Source organism: Mercurialis annua, linkage group LG3 (assembly GCF_937616625.2).
Source record: "Mercurialis annua linkage group LG3, ddMerAnnu1.2, whole genome shotgun sequence".
Lineage (NCBI taxonomy): Eukaryota > Viridiplantae > Streptophyta > Magnoliopsida > Malpighiales > Euphorbiaceae > Mercurialis > Mercurialis annua.
In genome coordinates, this window is record NC_065572.1 from 65,172,755 (window position 1) to 65,194,711 (window position 21,957).

At 33.2% G+C, this 21,957-nt stretch overlaps 5 protein-coding genes across 5 annotated transcripts; 3 read left to right on the forward strand and 2 right to left on the reverse strand.

Annotated features, from left to right (window-relative positions):
- The first annotated feature begins 80 nt into the window (after nucleotides 1-80).
- Nucleotides 81-4,483, forward strand: LOC126674520 (glycerophosphodiester phosphodiesterase GDPD6). The gene is made up of 8 exons (XM_050368981.2): nucleotides 81-331; nucleotides 1,028-1,206; nucleotides 1,723-1,906; nucleotides 2,078-2,152; nucleotides 2,527-2,636; nucleotides 2,920-3,138; nucleotides 3,339-3,494; nucleotides 3,997-4,483. The coding sequence occupies exons 1-8, from the start codon at nucleotides 211-213 to the stop codon at nucleotides 4,231-4,233; spliced, it is 1,281 nt and encodes a 426-aa protein (XP_050224938.1). The 5' UTR covers nucleotides 81-210; the 3' UTR covers nucleotides 4,234-4,483.
- Nucleotides 4,484-5,127: 644 nt separating this feature from the next.
- LOC126675104 (replication protein A 70 kDa DNA-binding subunit B) lies at nucleotides 5,128-8,584 on the reverse strand. Its single transcript, XM_050369687.2, has 12 exons — nucleotides 8,365-8,584; nucleotides 8,129-8,275; nucleotides 7,881-8,030; nucleotides 7,611-7,788; nucleotides 7,260-7,530; nucleotides 7,060-7,162; nucleotides 6,839-6,963; nucleotides 6,652-6,730; nucleotides 6,422-6,566; nucleotides 5,814-5,974; nucleotides 5,584-5,704; nucleotides 5,128-5,498 (listed from the first exon to the last, which is right to left on the reverse strand). Exons 1-12 carry the CDS (start codon nucleotides 8,490-8,492, stop codon nucleotides 5,301-5,303), a joined length of 1,806 nt encoding a protein of 601 aa, XP_050225644.1. The 5' UTR covers nucleotides 8,493-8,584; the 3' UTR covers nucleotides 5,128-5,300.
- A 2,885-nt stretch (nucleotides 8,585-11,469) lies between these two features.
- LOC126672861 (vegetative cell wall protein gp1-like) lies at nucleotides 11,470-12,729 on the forward strand. The gene is made up of 2 exons (XM_050366813.1): nucleotides 11,470-11,535; nucleotides 12,388-12,729. Exons 1-2 carry the CDS (start codon nucleotides 11,470-11,472, stop codon nucleotides 12,727-12,729), a joined length of 408 nt encoding a protein of 135 aa, XP_050222770.1.
- Nucleotides 12,730-13,509: 780 nt separating this feature from the next.
- LOC126673807 (uncharacterized) lies at nucleotides 13,510-15,751 on the reverse strand. The gene is made up of 3 exons (XM_050368088.2): nucleotides 15,564-15,751; nucleotides 14,126-14,936; nucleotides 13,510-13,851 (listed from the first exon to the last, which is right to left on the reverse strand). The coding sequence occupies exons 2-3, from the start codon at nucleotides 14,881-14,883 to the stop codon at nucleotides 13,650-13,652; spliced, it is 960 nt and encodes a 319-aa protein (XP_050224045.1). The 5' UTR covers nucleotides 14,884-14,936; nucleotides 15,564-15,751; the 3' UTR covers nucleotides 13,510-13,649.
- Nucleotides 15,752-16,959: 1,208 nt separating this feature from the next.
- Nucleotides 16,960-20,027, forward strand: LOC126673806 (exocyst complex component EXO70E2). The gene has a single exon (XM_050368087.2). The coding sequence runs from the start codon at nucleotides 17,882-17,884 to the stop codon at nucleotides 19,889-19,891; it is 2,010 nt and encodes a 669-aa protein (XP_050224044.1). The 5' UTR covers nucleotides 16,960-17,881; the 3' UTR covers nucleotides 19,892-20,027.
- Nucleotides 20,028-21,957: the final 1,930 nt, after the last annotated feature.

Consider the following 21,957-nt stretch of genomic DNA (forward strand, 5'->3'; position numbering starts at 1 on the left):
CATCATCACTTTAATATTAATCAATTAGTACAATTATTCAACAAATAATTCAACAAATAACTGATAATTATTGTCAAAGAGATAGATAAACAAAATCTTGAAGTTTAAAGATTTTATCTTGAAGGAATATTCTTGATTGTTAATGGATCCACGGCTACGAATCCTCAAACCCCATCTTGTTCAGCTTATTTATAAAGCTGTAGACTTTTGATGTTGGCTTCAAAACAAAGAAAGGCAAAATCTTTTGATTGGATTTTGACTTTCTTGAGAGTAAAGGAGAGCGCTTTTTTAGAGAGAAGCTCTCATAAATATATAATCATGACTGTGGCATGTAAGTTTTGCATATTATAATCCTTATTCTCTTCTGGGGTTTCTTAGTTTTTGCTTAGTTTTCTTTTTATAATTGGGGAAGGAGAGCGTTTGTGGAAGAAATCGAACCCACGAACTAGTTGAATGTTGCTCAGCGCTTATATCATTTGAGCTATAGTTTTTGCTTGGTTTGAAGTTTGATTTGATATGATCTTTGATTTTGTGTGTGCCATTTTGTTTGCAAATTGCTTGTTTGTCTATGCTGATATATGGAATGTGTGTTGAAATTGAGTAGATAGTGATTTTGGAATGATTGTGTACAATTATTGTTTAAATGTGATTCTATATTGCATAGAAAGAGCGCCCCTCCTAAGACCGACTAGTCCTAGGCTTGAGTCATCACGGGGGTAGGAGTGAAATCCGTTAATCCCCGTTAAAGAAAAACAAAAGATTGCATAGAAACTTGTTGAATCTATGTTTTCTGTGTTCCCATTTCCGAAAAGGTTTCTTAAACCCCGAATTTCTATAAAAAAATGTTGGTTTGCCGTTTTTTGTGAATGTGTTACAATTTGTTTGTCTCTATTTGCAATTTAATATATACGTTATTATGCATATGTGTTTCTTTGATAAACCTACAATTTTGTTTAGTTTTTGGATGCTATAATGTTTGAGGATCATATCCAATTGATGAATTGTTTCGTATGACGACAAAATGCAGGTTTTATTGCAGTTATATGCCTATCTTTGGTTCTTGTAAGCTATGCCAGGCCAATTTATCCTTTACCTAGTAAAATGAGCCATAATGAGAGACAGGCTCTACAGACTTCTCGTCCATATAACATTGCACATCGAGGATCAAATGGAGAAATGCCGGAAGAAACTGCTGCTTCTTACATGGTAATATGCATATGCAAGTTAAACCATATGTTCTTTTTGCCCTCTGCTCATTTACTACAGTTTCTTTATTTTGTTGATATATACATATTTGAAAAGAGCAAAAGAAAAAAAGCATATCAGCAAAATTATTGAATTTTCTTTTCGTACCTAGTTGCACAAAGATTTATAGTCCTAAATTTTGGTATTTTATATGCTTATGAAACTCCTGCTTTTGTAACAAATGTCATTTTGTTGTTTTTTGTTTCAGTATTTTATGTTTACTGTTCTGTTTTTTTGCAACATGACTTTGCATACTTTTGCAGTCAGAAAACATTTTCATTTCTAATCAGTGAATCTTCAGCTGGATGTTTTATTTCTCTCAAATAGATGAAATTGGACCATATCTAGAAAAATCTCAGAAGTTCTTTCATTTCTTTTATCCTAAATGATTTGATTATGTCACAAATGGATTTTGATTTTGTTTTCCTTGTTACAAATATTTGAACCGCGCATATCACTAATAATTTTTGCTTGCAGAGAGCCATTGAAGAAGGAGCAGACTTTATAGAAACAGATATCATGGCCTCCAAAGATGGTGTTCTGATATGCTTCCATGATGTTACCCTTGATGACACAACTGATGTTGCTCAACATAAGGAGTTCGCAGATCGTAAAAGGACATACGATGTTCAAGGGGTCAACACCACTGGCTTTTTTTCTGGTATTGAATCCCGTGATATTCTTTATAGATGATTTTATTGCACTTCTAAATACTGTAGTTGTCATTCTTCATAGGGCTTTGAAGAAACTAAACTTGCAACTTGTGCATGCATCTCTATGAATGTTTTGTTTTACCGTTAAAAAAATAACTGAGTCTTTTTACTACTTGCAGTTGATTTTACTCTTAAAGAGCTGAAGGCATTGCGAGTGAAACAGAGATACTCATATCGCGACCAACAATATAATGGTTAGTTACTCTACAACATGTTCAAATCTAATTTCTAATGAAATATTGCTTAAATAAAGAGCTGCAAAATTTTGTTGTCATGAAAATAAATTAAATTTCTTGCCAAAATTCGGTGTTGACAAGAACATGTCGTAATGACATGTGGTAAGCTTTTCTTGACCAATTGATTTGGTTCAATGGTGGATGATGTGTTATTCTTATAGAAGAAACCCTACTATATAAAAAAAATATCCATCATCTGGCATCTTTGCTTTTACAATTGTGCTTGTGTAAAGTTTACTATATATTTTATGTGCTCTGTGTGTGATAAATAACGTAAAGGTGTGCAATTTGGTAATAATAACATTACGAATCTGTTTATGTGCATTCCTCAGGAAAATTTAAGATTATTACATTTGAAGAGTTCATATCAATTGCATTGGACGCCCCGAGGGTTGTTGGAATTTACCCAGAGATGAAAAATCCTGTACTTGTCAACCAGCATGTAAGGAATTTGTTTCTACAATCAAGATTATTTGACGACAAATATTTCTTTAAGATTTTTCACAAGCACAAAGCTCATACTTTTGCTATATAATCATTGAACTCACTGCTTTAAGTCGCACTTGCAATGGCATTTTGAAAGGTCGTGCTGTCCTGGAACCTCAAAAAAGACGCATTCGGTTTTTGCCAGTGTGATCCGTTTTCATGTTTGATAATTGATGATTTTCTGCAGATTCAATTATATTTTAGATCAATGATTCAATCATTCAATTTTCTGATAATAGGTGAAATGGCCTGGTGGTAAGCGATTTGAGGATATGTTTGTTGACACACTGAAGAAGTATAACTACAAAGGTTCTTACATGTCAGAAGATTGGCATAAACAACCTATTTTTATCCAATCCTTTGCTCCAACTTCACTGGTCTACATATCAAATCTAACAGACTCGCCCAAAGTCTTCTTGATCGACGACGTTACTATTCCAACTCAAGACACTAATCAGGTTTGGTTTGAGTGCTCTTACAGTTTTTGCATCAATTTGAGCCTCTATAGAGTAGTTTCAGAAAGTATTGAAGTTTTAAATTTTGGTTTCGAATTTTCTTTATTTATGTTAAGATTATATAATTACTAGTTTACTTTCCGTCATTACTGCGCTGGAATTTCTAAACTTCTAATGAATATAATGCGATTGACAATCTGCAGTCATACTGGGAAATAACTTCTGATGCTTATCTCGACTACATTAAGGAATATGTGGTCGGCATTGGACCCTGGAAGGATACATTGGTTCCAGCAGCAAATAATTATTTACAAGAACCTTCAGATCTTGTGGCTCGAGCACATGCCCGTGATCTCCAGGTAAATTTTCTAAACTTTTTTAAAATTATAGAGTATCATATGGTAGAACTAGAAGTGACAATTTTAGGAATCATTTCTTCAGTAATGCATGTTAGCGATGAAATAAATAATATTTTCATGGACGAGTTTATAAGTATATCACTATTCAGAGTAAAAATCCTAGACTTATTTTGATATTATTCTCTCGATTATCATGTTCATCTGAAGTGCTTTTGCTTATGCATAGGTGTGCATTCGGTTTAAACTTATTAAAGGGAACCAATTCTATAAGCATTTTAAATATTTCTAACTGAATTGAACCTGTTGGTTAGATTTGATTTTTTTGGTTCAGTTTGCACCAAAAGTGAATTGTTTGTTTTTTACTTTCAAAATCGAACAGAACTGAAAAACCGAAATATTTCATAACTTCAACCAAACCAAGTCGAATTTGTCGGACTTGTGCCCATCTCATTGTTCTTAATCTTCACAAGCTGATATCTTATGCAATTGTGATATAAATCAGGTGCATCCATACACATACAGAAATGAGGAAAGTTTCTTACACTTCGACTTCCATCAAGATCCATATGCAGAATATGATTTCTGGATTAACAAGATAGGAGTTGATGGACTTTTTACGGATTTTACAGGAAGTCTCCATAGTTTCTTGGAATGGAATTCACCGCTCGACGGTGATAGCAAAAGTGCATCAAAATTATTGCATAAAATAGAATTAATGCTGTCCTCATTAAAAAACTGACGAGGATTTTTATTTTTTGGTCATCTTATGTTTAGGTGCAATTAATTTTAGGCTTATGCTTATTCTATCTATTCCCTGGTGAGAATAATGAATGTAGTTTGATCAGATTTTTCAATTTCAGATGTTGCATATATTGTATTTAAATGTTTCTTGATTCTTAGCTGGGGTGTGTTACTGAACCAACCAGAATATTGAATCATACTGAACCAAAATGATCGGTTTGATCTATTTATTACTCCATTTGTTCTCATCTAGTTGACACAAATAAAAATATAAAGGTTTAATAGTGCTAAAAATTACCTTTTTGATTTTTTTAAAGTCTATTCAAAACTTTCAGATATCGTAAATAAATTCCAACTTGAACAATTTACTAAAAATCTATCAAATTTTTTAAAATTGATTTAATTGTTTTTTTGTGACAGTAAAGTCTTTTGAAAAAATGGAAAGAGAAAAAGGTCACATAATACGAATAAATTAATTTTAAAAAATATTAGTACATCAATTTTGAAAAGTTTAATAAATTTCTAACAATTAAATTTTGATAGAATTATAACTTTTGTAAGGTTTGGTAGATTTCCAAATTTTGACACCATTAGATCAATATACATAACAAAATATAATTTTGCTAAGCTTTTAAATTATTTAAAGCATCAAAATTACAATGTCAAGTTTCTTTTAAAAACTTAAAAAAAATGAAATGATCTTACAGAAATAATCTTCTTTATATTCTATATGCTAGTATTATATTATCATCAATACATATTGAATATAGATTTAAATATTTTTAAAGAAATGAAAGTGTAATCCAAGTAAGGAAAAAACAGCTAGTAAATTTTAAATTATTAAGACAAAATTGATTTAAATATAAGATTGAAAGCTTAATAAACATCAATATGTTAAATTAAGAACACTAAATTTGATTCCAAAATCAGGAAAGTGCACATTTAAAAGGCCTACATCATATACACAACAAGAAATTGTTTCAGAAACCAACAATCTGAGCTAAACCTATCCTCTCATTTTATAAATACTGACCATCTAAAGAACAAATCAGAGGAATTTCTACCCTACTGGGAGCCTTTGATCTTGGAAATTTCTTCAAGCAAAAATCTGGATTCAGCAGAAAAATCAAGTGGAGCAACAGCCCTGACTGTTATTCTCTGCCTCTTCTCATTGTTATACTCATTCTGTGATACACTGACTCTGAAAAGATGAGGGTTCCATGTTGCTTCTTTCAGTTTCAGTTGGTACATATTCCCATCATCCTGAAAATACAACATTCTAGTTTTAAAAAACTATTTCTGTATAGGTGCATTAGTTTAATTTCAACTAATAGATGAATTGTTTTACCTGTGATTTCAGTTGATCAAGTTCATCAGCTGAGCAACCCATAATCTTCTCTGCTTCATCATTGAATGCAGATATCCAACCTTCACCATTTGCATCTGATACCTTAACCACCAAAATATACCTGCATAATCCAACAGACGAAATTATTAGGCAAAATACGCAAAACCCGTCAAATTTTTATTGAAAAGGTATTAATATTGTTGATTCTTGAATTCCCTTTAGCTTCTCACCTTAAATTACACTCAGCATCACTCTTCTGGCATCCTTCACACCAGTATCCGCCTCCAATAGATTCAGTCACTTTCTTATTACATGTCTTGCATGCTCGGTACCACATGCCTTGATCAGGCTTGATGAAACTTACATATGCTCTAATGCTAAAGAAAGCAGGCTGCACCAGACAAGATTGGATTCACTTTTTAATCAATAAAATAAAATAAAAAATTGTTCAAGTTGACTTTGTAGCACAAACACAAAAACGCTGAAATGGGAAACGTCAAAACGTGGAAACAAAACAAGGAAACTGGGACTCAATTAGTGCAACATAGTTGATCAACCAAGATACAGCATTTCCTGACAAAATCTAAACAGTATTCCCCTTATCAAAGCATAAAAGAGACATCAGACCTAAATTCCCACTGGAAGACTTGGTATCGCTTAAACAAGGTCTCGAGTTCGAGTCCTTGTGAATGCAGAAAATTCCCACTGGAAGACTCACCCACCATGCCAGGTGCGCGACACGGGTCGGATCCGGATGAGTCAGGGCGAAGCCTTGGAAACCGGATGGGCTTACCAAAAAAAAAAAAGCATAAAAGAGACATCAGACCTAAATTTATACCTTGTCATCACCCAATGAAGGGTTGCTTGTTATGTGCGAAATGGAGACTCTGTCAGAGTACATAGACCTTCCTCCAGTCTTTGTTGAAGGACTTAATCCAGCACCAACAGATGCCATTGAAGTTTCTTTACCTTCAGAATCATACCTAGTAATGACAAAACAAGATAAATTATAGAAAGTTTGACCATAAAATATCAAGGGAAAAAAATTACAAGATGACAAAAGTTTACCAGCTTCTCAGTTTCTTTGCTTCTGGGGTATCTGGGTTAATTTGCAGAATACTTTTGCCCAATGTAGACAAAGACACTCCTGAAAAATCAAACCAAAATAAACTGTCAAAAACCGCGATAACTACATTTCGTCACCTTGTAAAAAGGCCAAAACCAGAAAATGAACTACCATAAATTATCAGATTACCTTGGAAATCTCCAACTTTAACAGATTTGATTGCAACTACAGGAGATTTATCAGCCATATCAAGTAACTCCTGCCCCACAGTAGTTGCAAGATCATTCCATAGTGAAACCACAACTGTCTTCTTCCTGTGTCATGCATAAAAAAAACTTCAATATAGCAGTCACCAAAAAGGAATTGAAACACAAATTGAATTGCAGAAATATAGGGCGAAAAGCATTTACGTCTCATCAGCAATAGTTATGTCACGCTTTGGAATCATCTCATTGTTACTCTTCCTTCGAATGCTCATTGTAGGAGAAACACTTTGAACAACTCCAATAACATCTGCGTAACAAAGTTGTAAAATAAGTTATCATACAATTTAAAGAGGACAAATCCATTCATTCAATTGGTCATTTTTCTAAGATTGAACTGTTCTTACCAACAAGCTCACTGGTACTAACATAGGGACCCAATTGATCAACCGGAACAAAATTAAATTTTGTTTCCGGGATAAAAGCAGCTTCATTACTAGCCTCTTCAACTTCAGAATTCTCATTTAAAGTCATTTCATAATCATTCTGCACAGTCCTGAATTGCTTGTTAGCAACTTTAAGAGTTCCTTTCGATATATAATAAACCTTTCCCAATTGAAACTTCTCGTAGAATTTCTTTGCAGCCTCATTAAACATAGTTGCTTGAATTTGAGTACCCTGCAAAATCAAAAAATCTGATTAATCAACCTTACTCCAATCAAATAAAACACCTTAAAACACAAGACTTTTGAACTTACATCATCATCAGTTAACTCAACATTGAAAACACATCCTTCACCTCTCGCATTCTTGTACGTACGCATATTCCCTTTGCTCGTTACACGAACCTTAATTGTCCAAGTTCCTTGATAAGGATTCAAAGAAACAAGCGGATGTACTCTCCTTGTCATCGCCATTCGCGCAGTAGGCGCCATACTAAAATTCAAATTACACAACAATTAATACACAAAACACACACAAATACACACTTAATCAACACTAGACATGAATTCAAAATGAAATCTCACTTGCTACGCTGTTCATAAACAATCTGAGCAGCCGATTTAGCAACCACTTCGTGCTTTGGTTTCAACACTATGGGCGCTTCTTCTTTCGCTTCCCTAATCTCCATTTCAAGTGCAGGTGACACCACCTCACATTTCGTTATGATTAAATAGCTGGCACAAATTAAAAACAAAGAACCCGTATCAATTTAAACACGTTGTTAAAAAATTATCATAACATTTAGCACTAAAATTAAAGAACAATAACTTACTTTTCAGATTTGCTGGGGATTTCATTGACAGTGTAATCTAGAATACGGATAAGACCCAGATTCTGAATGTTCCCGGAGATGATCTCAGTTGATAAACGTGAGTTGAATATTGCTTTTATTTTCCTTTTCCCGTCGTTCGCATCGAATCTGCAATAATTAAGACACGAATAATCTAGATCAGATCTAAAACAAATGAACTCAAACTAACAAGAAGAAGAATAAGAAGTAAAGATTACCCGTAAGATTTGCCTTTCGGTTCAAGGTTGGTGATCTGAAGAATGATTTCGGGTACATCGGAGATTGAATCTGGCTTAGGGTTTGCAAGCAGTGTAGCTATTGCATCTGGGCTCACTGTTTTCGCCATTTTTTCTCTGCTCTGTGAGTTTTTTTTTTTTAGGTTAATAAAGAGATATTTGGGAGAAATGGTACGAAATTCTTTTTGTATAGAGAGATTTAGGCGCCATAAAGTAAACTTGAGATTAGATTATTGGTGATTTTAATTTCAATTTTGAAATTTTCGCGGTAAAAAGGTTACATTTTTATCAAAAATAGAGCCATTTTTTGGAGGTTCTATTAGGCGGGAAGTTTTTGGTTTGTTTTCATTTAGCCGGTCCCGCCAATTTGGATTATATTTACTATTCTGCCCTTTCTTTTTATCAGAATTGGAGCTCTGTCAGCAGTTCAGGCCCATCTCCTTTTACGCCAGGCCTGAGTCCATATTTTTAAGATTTAGGGTTTTTTACATAAATCCCCTAAAAATGTTATGGTGTTTCACTTTTCCCTCACCATTTTGATTTTGGCAAAAATCTCTCAAAAAAAATAAAAAGTTTACAAAAATCCCTCATAACCCAAAATAAAAAAAATTGTCCTTGATATTTGTCAACATTTCATTGGTCTATGTTTGAATCAATCAAATGATGACACGTGGCAAATGTGGATTTGGTTAGACAAACTAACCAACCGCCACCGACCAATTTTCGGTCCGACCGGTCGGACCACCGCGGTCAACGCCGGTCAACGGCCGGACCACCGCGGTCAACGGCCGGCCCACCGCGGTCAACCGACGGTCAACGGCAATCAACTATAGTGGTGAGATTTTAAAAAAATTAAATAAAATACAAATTTGCTATTAGTAGGAATAGAACTCATGACCTCTCACTCTTTGTCCATGTGTCTAACCATCAAGGCAAGACATATTTGTTGTCTTTATTTACTCTTTTATATATATATACATATACTCTTTAATAATGTATAAGAAAGCATTTAAACTAAATATAAACATATTAAAATGGTTGATTATAAATAATATATTATTATAAAATACTAATAAAATATTACGCTTGTTAAAATTTAAATTAATTTATTCTAATTAAATTAATACTAGTGTAAATTAAATATTAACTTAAAGTAAATTAAGTTAAAATAAATTTATAAATTAATGTATTAGAAACACAATTAACTTAATGTCAACTCGATATAAACTCAAAATAAATTATATAAGTTAATTTAGTTGATATTAAGTTAGTTTTTAAAATTATAATAAATTACTAAAAAAATTGCTTCAAATTGATATGTAACCTTCATCAAGTTTACATTGAGTTGACAGTAGGTTCACATCGAGTTGACATTAGGTTCACATTGAGTTTACATTGAGTTGATATTAAGTTACATTTCAAAATTAAAATAATTTACTTTTTCAGATTGACATTAAATTTATATTGAGTTGACATTAGATTTGCATTGCATTGACATGATATTTACACTGAGTTGACATTAGGATTACATTGAATTGACATTACGTTTACATTGAGTTGACATTGAGTTGATATTAAGTCGACGTTGAGTTGATATTAAGTTAATTTTTAAAATTATAATAATTTATTAAAACATTTACTTTGAATTGACATGTAGTTTACATCAATTTTACATTGAGTTGATATTAGATTTACATTTACTTGACATTGAGTCGACATCGAGTTGATATTAAGTTTAATTTATATTAAGTTTACATTTAGTTGATATTAGATTTATATTGAGTTGACATTGAGTCATCATTGAGTTCACATTGATTCGACGTTGAGTTAACATTAGATTTATATTGGGTTGACACTAAATCATCATTGAATTTACATTGATTTGACGTTAAGTTGACATTAATTTACAAAAATAATTGCAAAAAATCTTAAATAATTTACTTTCAATATACAATTAGTTTATTTTTAAAAGTATGAATTATAAAAAAATAATTTTACTATTATAATAAAAAATAATTTCATTTAAAATTTATAATTATTTATCAAAATATTTACTTTGAGTTGATATTTAGTGAACATTAAATTTACATTAAGTTGACATAAATTTATATTAAGTTCACATTAAGTTTACTTTGAGTTTATATTGAGTTGACATTGAGTTCATATTAAGTTTATATTGAGTTGACATTGAGTCATCATTGAGTTTACATTGATTCGACGTTGAGTTGACATTAGGTTTATATTGGGTTGACACTGAGTCATCATTGAGTGTACATTAATTCGACGTTGAGTTGACATTAAATTTACATAAATCATTGCGAAAAATCTTAAATAATATACTTTCATTCTACAATTAGTTTATTTTTAAAAGTATGAATTATAAAAAAATAATTTTACTATTATAATAAAAAAATAATTTCATTTAAAATTTATAATTATTTATCAAAATATTTACTTTGAGTTGATATTTAGTGAACATTAAATTTACATTAAGTTGACATAAATTTATATTAAGTTCATATTAAGTTTACTTTGAGTTTATATTAAGTTGACATTGAGTTCATATTAAGTTTATATTCAGTTCATTTATTTTAAATTTACTTTCGACTCATGTCAATAAAATCTTAGATAGTTTGTTTTTAAATTACTATTACTTTATTTGTCATTTTATAAATTATTTTTAATAGTATAAATAATAAAGTTAACATTAAGTTGTCATTGAGTTGACATTAAGTCGTTATTAGGTTTATATTGAATTTTTGCCCACCATGGCGGGTCCCACCACCACGTATTCGACCACGACCACCTCGGGTTTGACCAATAAACCATTATATTTTTTAATTTTAACAAGTGAAATATCTTACTAGTCTTACTCATGTATTAATAAAGAGTGTAAAATATAAATATATGTATATTTTATATTTTTACTGTGTAAATATTTATTAAATAAATTAAATTAGACTTATTTAATAGTAACTTTAATTTAAACTGATATTTAGTTTATATTTAATTTATACTATAAAAATAATTTCATTCTAATAAATTTATAATCAGATGTATATAATATATATATACATTATAGAGCAAATGTTGACAGCAATAAGCCTTTGCCTTAATGGCAAAGCACTTGGTCATTCTTGTAAGAGGTCAATGGTTCAAATCCCCTTAACCCCAATATGATGTTTTATTTAATTTTTAATTATTAAACAAGTATTGGTCCAACCATTAAAAATGGTCGTTGACCGGCATTGACCGCGGTGGTCCGGCCGTTGACCGGCGTTGACCGCGGTGGTCCGGCCGTTGACCGCGGTGGTTCGGCCGTTGACCGGCCAATAATGGTCTGACCGGTGGTGGTTCGGTTAGAATTGGCCGGTTTATGTAAAATGAGGAGAAATTATTAGGTGTAATGAAAACACAATAGGTAAAATACACTATAGGGATAAAATAGTAATCACAACTATTAAAAGGTAGGGATGAAAAGAATCTTTTAAAATTGAGGGATTTTTGCAAAAAAGAAAAAGTTGGGTGATTTATACAAACTTTGGAGTTTTTGGGTGATTTGGTGTAATTTTCTCTTTTCAATAGGGGATTTTTAGACAAATACCTACCAAACACATACTTATTCTCAAAAATACCTTTTGACCACAATTAGTTGAAATTTACAGTTTGACCAATTTTTTTATAAAAATACTTTTTTTATTTGCAATAATACGATTTCGGTTTCTAACAGTTTACTAACGGTTCACTAAATATTGTTTTAACTAGCAGTTTACTAACCGTTTACTAATAGTTTACTAAAGGGTAAGTTGATTTACTAATTGTTCACTAACAATTTCCTAACGTTTTACTAAAAAATAAATCAGACTCCTAAAATTTATAAATAGGAAATAATGTAAAAAATTAAGTACATAATAAACAGGAAGTCATTTTGTCTTAGGATTTCAAATTGAAACATACACAAAGTTTTGGTACAACTTAAATTTTTAATTAACAATTCTGTTCCAGCTAGCTTTAATCATAATCTCAGCCGGATCCAACCTCATTATTGTGGTTGTCGCTCCTCTTGTTGCCAGATTTCTCACCGCTCTCAGCACCTCCACCAGAAAATCCAACAATCGGCAACCCATTGCCGGCCCAGCAATCGACAACCCATCGCTGCCGTCGTTGAACCCATCGCCACCGCCGTCGAACCCATCAATGGACAACCCATCGCCGCCGCCGTCGAACCCATCAATCGACAACCCATCGCCGCCGCCGTCGAACCCATCAATCGACAACCCATCGTTGCCGCTGTCGAACCCATCAATCGACAACCCATCGTCGCCGCCATCGCCAGCAAACCCATAGATCCACAACTCGTCACCGTTTTAGCGGCAGCTTTATGATATAAAATACCTTTGTTATTGTTGGTTATGAGATTTCTGTACTTTTCAATATTTTGAGCGTAAAAAAATCAAGAAAAAATGTAAAGAAGAAGGGAGGAAGAAGACTGGTGTATTTTGGCAAGAGGATAAGCGCGTCTGTATTACTGAGATTAAATATGGATTTGGTCGTGGCTGATCTAATTTCCTCTTTTAATAGAGCTGATCATGGATCGAGTTAGAGCATATTTGAGTTGGACTAATAGGTTAGACTTCTATGAGCTTTTGGCCTTGACCCACCCTACATAGCCTGAATAAAAAATAAATTTAACATAAGGAAACTCTTTTTCCGATTATAGATCAGGTGTTGCAAGGTTTTACCTGAGTGATTTTGTTTTTCTTGTTGAATCATTTCTAGTGCAGACTGAGGATTTTCCGTATGTCTGAAGTATAATTCAAGATAGTAGGGACTTATTTTTACTGTTCTATGATGACTCCGTTAATTTTGCTTAGAGATTAGCGAATGTGACTGCTCATATCTTAGCTAGAAAGTTAAATTATAGCAGAATCAGAAACACAATATTGTATTCAGAATCGGAAAATTCAAAAACACAGTATTCCAATTTCTGTTTTGCAGGCTTTGTATTCTGTTTCTAAATTTTAATGCAGCATGTTTTTGTTAAAATAAAATTAACATGAACATTACAAACTCATGTTACATTATATTTTAATATTTTAATTAACTAAAGATTTGAGAAGGAAAAAATTAAATGAATCTTGCTAATTGATTAAGGATTATGCAGAAGACAAAAATGAAAAGGATCACAAGTCTTAACAATCTCTCTACCAATAAATTAATACCTATACTACCATCTTGAAATGTAAATTACATTTGCTCTCACTGTCTCAAGAACTGCAGGATGAACAACATGGGAAACAATTGTACCATCTCCTTTGATTCGGATTTGTCTCCGTCGGTTTACCGCTTTCTATTGCTTGTAATTTCGGCTGATCGTTCGATACTTTCGGAGTCTGCGGTTGCGAGTTTTGATGCGACATTCCGTGTTGCTTTCTAGGTGATGCGTCCGTTTTATGATCTCCTGTCAATCTTCATCAAACAAACACATACAATTTAGAAACACATTATTTCCCAAACAATGGCAGAAATAGAAATTTTATTTTTACGAAACATAGACTAAACAATAGGATGTTTGACTATTTTCAATTTTTTTTGCCACACGACAATATTATTATTCAATATTTATCGATCTCTAATATTTCGAAATGCCACCCTATTTCGCCCCACCCTAGTTCCGCCACTCACAAGTACAAGTACAAAGCTTAATGGATAAAATTTATAGAGTTCATCGTGCATAACTTACATCGGAAAAGCAAACGACGTGACACTGGCGCCGCTAGCGTCCGAACCACGAAAGCTCCCGGAGCGAATGTTTTTTTTAGCCAGAGTCTTTTCTTTATGAGCATGATCAGCTTCATTCTCTTTAATAACCTCCCTCATTGTCTCCGCAGCTTTCGACTCCGTTACTCCGAAATGCGCTTCAACATTCCCGATACCCGGTTGCCCTAACTCCGGCGGTCTTGGCGGATGGTTCAAATACTGATTAGTCGAAAAATCCATCATCGGAGACATTGCCGGATCACCAAGCAACCCTAGCTCTCCAGATTTGCCAAACCAGTTCACATGATCTCTAGTAAAACTCGTGTTCCCCATGTGAATACTGAACAGAGATTCATTCGAAGTGGTGCTCCACTCCGCCGGAGCTGACGATTTGTTTCTGGCAAATACTGACGAGGGAATCCTGTAATTTGAGTCCGCGACAGGCGGCGGTGGCTCCATCGTCATCATTTTCGGGGGAGATTGCATAGGTGAATTATTGTTTGAACTTGATCGCGTTTCGGTTCCGGCCGTTTCGTATCCGTTAGATAACGGCGTTTCGCTGCTGTCGTCGTTGCCTGGCGAGAGTCGCATGTTTTTGGTAACATCCAGTTCGAATGGAGAACCTAATGATGAAGCGGAAGAACCTGACGATGAGGAGCTTAATGTTTTCCGATGGGAAATCGGCGGCGAGGTAATTTCTATTCTTAAATCGTCTCTTTTTCTAGTCTGATGCTCTTCCATTGCTCAAAATGTTGGTTTTCATTCATCTGAAAATGTCTGTTTGGCTTCAGATTCTGGATTTTCCAAAATATCAAAATTTAGGTCAAACTTTTCAATTCAATTATGCACAACAATTTGCAGGAGGTTGAATCATAATGTTTCTAAATTTTTTTCTACAATTGCTTATTTTTGAGACGAGAACTAATGTTCTATGTAGCATGGAAATTAAAATACCAAAATGAAAAATATCGAAATAAAAAATGACGAAAAGACATTTTTATAGTTGTTTCGGATTTTTGGAAATATTTCAGAAATGACAATAAAACATAACTGTGATGATAAACAACCTAACATGAAATAATTTTCAATGTTCTGTTCTCTGTTCTACATTTTTTTTCTTATCTGTGTCATATGATCAATTTCTATTTGCAAGCCTATTTTGTGCGATTTTTTCATCTATAAAAAAAATGCAACTTAAAACTATCGAACAATTTTAGGTAGCACGGATGTTCCATTCAATTAATGTTTTCCGTTTCAAAAATGTGTTAGAAATTTGGCATTTCAAACATGAAATTTCAATTTTATTATGAAAAGATCTTGGTATAGCACTATTTTATCCCGTGTGTATCCAAGTGTTTGGTTTTTCTATGCCCGTGTTCTTACCTAACGTTTGATGAAAGCTAAAAACAATTAGAACTTACCGGGGAAAAATAATAACCGCCTTCCGGAAATTGCGAGTAATGAAGGTTGTTGAAGCCCAAAAAATGAACAAGATTTATAATATTCTCGAATTATTTGTCTTCTGCAGATTAATATATATGTTGAAGATTAATATTTGAGTGATGATCCAATGTAGGAAAAGAAATAAGTGATAGCAGAAAAGCAACACAGAGAGACAGGTTGAAAGAGGAAGAGTGAGTTAAGGTGGCAACAGTTTTAATGGCCTTGCATTCATTTAGGTAACTGCTTCTCTTTCGTTTCTACAAATATCACACGCATCCAACTAACTGCTTATCATTCCTATCCCAACTAACTTTTTATTTCTTTGCATTTCAATATTATTAATTTACTATACAATATGGTTTTAAACTATGCATTATGCAATTAATTAATCAATCAAATGTATTTGGATTAATATAACAATTTTCATTAAATCATTTGATTGACTATTTTTTCTTACTTATATATTTAAAATATAGAGATACTTATTTGATAAAGTTAATGTATAAAGAATATATTGCAAAGTCAATTATTATACAATAGGGTTTTAAACTATGGCTGATGCAATTAATCAATTAAATGTAATTGGATTAATATAACAATTTCATTAAATTATTTGATCGACTATTTTTTTTCTATTAATATTTGAAATATAGAGATATTTAATATTAATCTTCATGGATTAAATTTATTGTCTTCCCCTACATTTTTAAAAATAATATTTCTTTCCAATTTTTATATGTTAGATGATTTAAATCTTTTACAATGAGATTTCAGTTATGTAAAATTAAATTATTAAAAATTTAGTGACATATTTTAAAATGTAAAATAAATGGAGTATTAATTTTAACTTAAATTCTCTAGGGACTTGTAATAATTATCTCTATATATAAATTGTGGTTGTGTATTACAATGACTCACTAAAAGAAGTGGTCCCGTAGCATGAATTATAAAAAATATTCTTTTACACATGTACATACAAATTAGTATGTTTCAGAGCTGCATTATAATTTATAGCAAACAATTTTTTTCCTATGATTTTGCTTCTTTGACAAGAAACCAAGGCTTATGTTAAAGTTACTCGCCAGTGAGGAAGCTGACTGACCATAAGTGCCTGCAAAGGTGAGAATCTAGAACTGTCCGTACAACGCAGACATTTCAAAGTCTCTTAAGTAATGGCAAACAGAACCCTGAAAGACAATCTCAGTTTATGCAAAGTTGTTAAAAGTTAAACTTAAAAGATTATTTATTTATTACATTTTTGTTTTGATTCTAAAGTGGAAAGGCAAGACCTTGACTTAAACACAAAAAGCCCACTATTTTATGCACCAGCTAGAGAGAGAGCATCACATCACAGTCAAGGTAATTACTAAGAACCAAACTCTGTTTTATTTCTTTTATAATTTTCCAATCAATATATCCAAAATTCCCAACTTTTTTATTTCTATTCAAGATTGTCTTTGAGTTTGATTCATTTGTTCTTTCTTCAGCTACTTTGTTTCAGCAAATATCACCTACTCCATTCAAATTGAGTAAATTCCATTATTTTTCTTTGAAAAATCTTTAACTATGGATTCTAAGCTTATATTTTTATTGTACTTCGGTTGTAATGATAGCTTTCAGCCTAACTTTTGATCCTTTTGTGTTTTTTATTGTTTAGTTTGTTGGCTTTTTGTAGGATCCTAATTGTATTCTTAAATCAAAAAGTTGATTTTTGTTTTGTTAGCTCCTTTTGCTATTTTGATTCAGTTGGTGAAGCTAAAAGTTGAGTACTTTTGATCCATAAATGTATATGATCATACATGGTTCTTTTAGTAATTGAATAGCAGTTGTATTGACTCTTGAGTTTGATTGTAACTTTTTTCATACCATTAAGAGGAGATAGGGTTTTGTAAAATTTGTGCAAGATTTTGATGAATTTTCTTGTCCAAATCAAAAATCTATAGTTTTCCTTGTGTTTTGTGCATAACTGATCTTGATCCCTACCTAATTTGTTAAATTGGTCAAATGAGTTGGGGTAATACCATGAACAGTTGACTCTCCCACTTTTTCCATAGCCACTTATCTTAGGTTTTTCCAAATTTGGAGGTTAATCGTTTTTCCTCTGGCAGTACTAATTCATTTTTCTTCTTCTGGTGTGTCCTTCGTAGTCATCGTAATTAGCCGAAGTCATTGTTTACTAAATCTGTTGTTTCCTTGGCAAGGTCAAAGGAAAGTTTGCTGTATTTGGTTATTTTAGGGTTATTCAATATTAAGTTGTGAGATATCATTGTATTTCTTCTGGTTTCCTTCATTGGCTATGCATAATCAGTCTATCATGCCAGCTTATGAAGCTGAACAACATATCGTTGCTGCAACTCAGCATATTTTGAAGGTATTAGGAGCAAGTAAGTGCGTGAGTGATGATATTCGAAGTGCGCTTAAGGAGCTTGACTCTCATTTGTCTTCATTGAGTATTATAAATGAAAACAACAAGGGATCCTGCGAGTTTACTGAGATTGAGAAACGGCTAAACTCTGCTCAGAGAAAGGTGATGCATTGGAATTCAATTCCATCACCGATATGGGACTCTGGTCCAGTTGAAGCAGCGGAGTATCTGCAAGCTGTCAATGACATTTTATCGGTGATCCAAAGTTTGGAAGGTTTGTCCTCAAGTAATGATCGGAAGGCAAGGGATATTTCTTTCCAAGCTGAGAATTTCCTGCAGATAGCAATGTTAAGGCTCGAGGAAGAGCTCTGCCAAATTCTAGTTCGACATAAGCAGTGTTTGAAGCTGCAGTACGTATCATTTCGTTCTCCAGCACAAAATATTATGGTTTATGACGAGTCATACGTTTCTGTTGAAGTTGAAGATGAAACGGTTGATGAAACATCCCATGTTGAAGATGGAACAGTGGAGGAAACATCCCCGAGAGATAGAAGCAACAGAGAATCCATTGAATATACAGCGGATTTGGTCGATCCGCGTATTATTTCTGACATCAAGTCCATTGCTAATGTCATGTCTGCTAGCAATCATGTTGAGGAATTTTGCGAGGCGTTTATTGGCGTTCGGAGAGAAGCATTGTATGAATATTTGTCGGAACTCGAAATTGGAAAATTCAGCATTGAGGATGTGCTGAAGCTGGAATGGGATAGATTGGACAGTGAAATCAAGAAATGGATGTGGGCTATGAAGACCATCATTAGAGAGTATCTTGCTAGTGAGAAACGGCTGTGTGATCAGATATTGGGAGATTTTACTCTTGATCACACTTCATATTGCTTTATTGAAATCTCAAAAGATTCAATTTTGTGCCTTCTGAATTTCGGACAAGCCGTGGCAATGGGGCCTCGTAAACCAGAGAAGCTGTTTCGCTTATTCGACATGTACGAGGTTCTGACAAAAATTCACCTAGCAACTGATGCTTTATTCTCAGAAGATAATAGTTCATTTATTAGAATTGAGTTCCATGAACTTTTGAGCAGACTGGGTGATTCCGCAAGAGAGACTTTCTTCAAATTCGGAGATGCCATCTCTTCCAATGCATCTGTAAACCCTCTCGCAGGAGGCAAAATTCATCCCCTGATAAAGTATGTCATGAACTTCATGAGCCTATTCCCATTATACTGTGATACTATGAATTTGCTTCTCAAGGACCAAAATGTGGACGAATCAGATGTTGTTGCTGTTGAGAAGGATGACGAACAGGACATCTCTTCATCCATTTTTTGCCCGATGGCTTGCCACCTACGCTCAATTACGTGCGCTTTAGAAGCAAACCTTGTTAACAAAGCAAACTTATACAAGGATGAATCGCTGCGCCATATTTTCTTGATCAACAACATCCATTACATGGTCGAAAAGGTCAAGGACTCGGAACTCAGGCTTTTCTTCGGAGACGAATGGATAAGAAAGCATACCGCGAAGTGCCAACAACATGCTACGAGTTACGTGAGAGCTACTTGGAGTTCAATCGTTTCTATTCTCAGAGACAACACAAAGGCATCGAGTTCAGCTGTTTCGACTCAAAGAGACGACAGAAAGACATGGACAAAGGAAAAAATTGAAAAATGCCGGAGATTCACCTCTGCTTTCGAGGAAGTATATAAAAGCCAGACACAGTGGTTAGTTCTGGATCTTAGGCTTCGGGATGATCTACAAATCTTAACATTACAGGGAATAGCCCCTGCTTATAGAAATTTTCTTGGGAAAGACAGTGATATTAGCAACAAGTATGTGAAGTACAGTGCAGATGATTTGGAGAAGATGCTTTTGGATTTTTTCGCTGGTTCGCCAGGTTCACTGCGTAATTCACGCAGAAGGTAAAGCCAGAAGGGCCTTTTTAGCTTTTATTTTTTGTTTCATTACAATGTTCTCTAAATTGTGTAGTGTTTGTAATAGATGCATGGTAGATTCTTATCAGCTTGTATTTATAGTTGTGTTTCAGGTGCAACATTTTTTAGTTCCTGAGCAATACCATAAAATTAAAAAAGCATAAGCACGCCGTATACTCATGAATGTGTGCCCAGGCGAGCCTGCGAGAGAAAGTTATTGTCTATATTATTTTGTCAAACGACTCTTCTTATCCGAATAAATTTCATAAACCAAATATAATGAATTTTACATAAAAGAATTTGATTAAGATCTGTCAAAAATTTAACATAGATAAGAATTTTTCACTTATAAGATGAAATTGAGAGGGTAAAATCCCGTGATTATGACACCCGCATACACCTCCAGCAAGAAAAAAAAAACATTTCACGAGAAATTGTGGAAAAAAAATATCTTGAAAAATACAAGATTAGATGAACATAATTTTTATGCTTATTTAGACTGCCACATCTAAATCAAAAGAAAGAAAATTTGTCACGAAGCCATAATTTTGATCAAAATATGAGTCTTCTGAGAAATAAAATATCTAGTACAATGTGTAGGATTATAAATCATGTGACACGTGTTATTGTTAAATGTGATGATAATCAATAAATCAATCAAAAGTATTTAATTTTAATTAAAATTTCACTACTTAATCTGATATTTATCGGGTGATTTATCACATTCAACAATGATATGTATAGACACACTTAATAATCATATACACCGAATTGAGTTCATATAAGAATTTTTCCAAAAGTACAGGTCATATTTCCTCTGAAAGAATGTCACTGAACTATGTCATTGTAGTTTTGTCTTGTTGAATTGGAGTTGAGGTTCATTCAATTGTTAGCTTTCAGACATAAAAGCAGGTGACAATGAGGGGCCATCCCATGTAAGTTTTGATGGCAAGCTGACGCAAGCTTCATTATGTTTGACAGAATCAACACGGCGGTGTTGCATTTTTAATTCACTACAAATTTGGTCCATGAATTATGATCCTTAATTTTGTTACTTTTGCTCCCATCAAATCAGCTTATTATTTTTTAATGTTTTTAATGAATTTGATGTGGAATCTTATTTAAATACTTGCTTAGGTATCTCATTTGATCAATATTAAAATAAAAACTGCCTTCAGATTTAGAAACATATGACTAAAATATGCATCCATGACGAGTCATCGACTGTATCGGACAAGTTCACTACGCAGCCTAACTACATTCTTTGCTCACAAAATAAGGTTTCTGTCATATTCAATCCTACACATCTTGGTGCTGGCACTGACTGTTTTAATGGTAGTTTATATACAATGTTAGTTTAAAGAAGCCTGCAGTTCACTGTAGTTTTCTTTGCTTTGACCCTATTTCCTTTGATTTTTTTTATCTAAACTTAATTAATACTGGCAAACAACCCTCTCATGAGTGACTCCATGTTGTAAAACTATTAAAGTTTTTACGAGATAGCGCCAAGGTAAAACATTCAAACTCGCAAACCATTTTTCTTTTTCAAAGCTTTCTACCAAATCTTGTACCAACTCACTCAAATAAGAAAGAAAGGATTCAAGCTTAGATGAAATATTCCAAGAAACACGTCATTACAGCAAAACAAGAGAGGTTTTTCAGCCACCACAATCGAATACAAAGACACCTACAAAGGATTGCCGGAAGAAATGAGGCAATAAAGTCAAGTTTCCGACCATCTGCTATATCAGATGTCACAACACTCCCAACCCAATAAATCACGAAGAGCTAAAAGTAATGGGTTCAAGCAGCTCAGGCTTCTTGGAGCAGAAACTATCAGTGCGCGAAAGCAAAACCATTTCAGCATGGCGATATTGATGCAAATATATGATATATATTAAGAAATTTTTCCAGCACCGAATAGTCATGTAAACAGATGCATATGTACCATATTCAAATGGAGCTTATTATGACAGCCTAAAAGTAGGTTACCAAATAAATAGCTAGAATCTAATCCTCAGGCCAAACAAAAAGGCCAATGAAAAGCTGAAATTTAAC

Coding starts and splice junctions, on each gene's coding strand:
- LOC126672861 (XM_050366813.1), top strand. CDS start 11,470: ATGTTGACAGCAATAAGCCTTTGCCTTAATGGCAAAGCACTTGGTCAT. Junction 11,536..12,387: donor ATTCTTGTAAGAGGTCAATG/GTTCAAATCCCC, acceptor ATTCTGTTCCAG/CTAGCTTTAATCATAATCTC.
- LOC126674520 (XM_050368981.2), top strand. CDS start 211: ATGTTGGCTTCAAAACAAAGAAAGGCAAAATCTTTTGATTGGATTTTG. Junction 332..1,027: donor TATAATCATGACTGTGGCAT/GTAAGTTTTGCA, acceptor GACAAAATGCAG/GTTTTATTGCAGTTATATGC. Junction 1,907..2,077: donor CACCACTGGCTTTTTTTCTG/GTATTGAATCCC, acceptor TACTACTTGCAG/TTGATTTTACTCTTAAAGAG.
- LOC126675104 (XM_050369687.2), bottom strand. CDS start 8,492: ATGGCGAAAACAGTGAGCCCAGATGCAATAGCTACACTGCTTGCAAAC. Junction 7,789..7,880: donor GTTTATGAACAGCGTAGCAA/GTGAGATTTCAT, acceptor TTTGAATTTTAG/TATGGCGCCTACTGCGCGAA. Junction 6,964..7,059: donor ATAACTATTGCTGATGAGAC/GTAAATGCTTTT, acceptor TGCATGACACAG/GAAGAAGACAGTTGTGGTTT.
- LOC126673807 (XM_050368088.2), bottom strand. CDS start 14,883: ATGGAAGAGCATCAGACTAGAAAAAGAGACGATTTAAGAATAGAAATT. Junction 13,852..14,125: donor ACGTCGTTTGCTTTTCCGAT/GTAAGTTATGCA, acceptor TGTTTGATGAAG/ATTGACAGGAGATCATAAAA.
- LOC126673806 (XM_050368087.2), top strand. CDS start 17,882: ATGCATAATCAGTCTATCATGCCAGCTTATGAAGCTGAACAACATATC.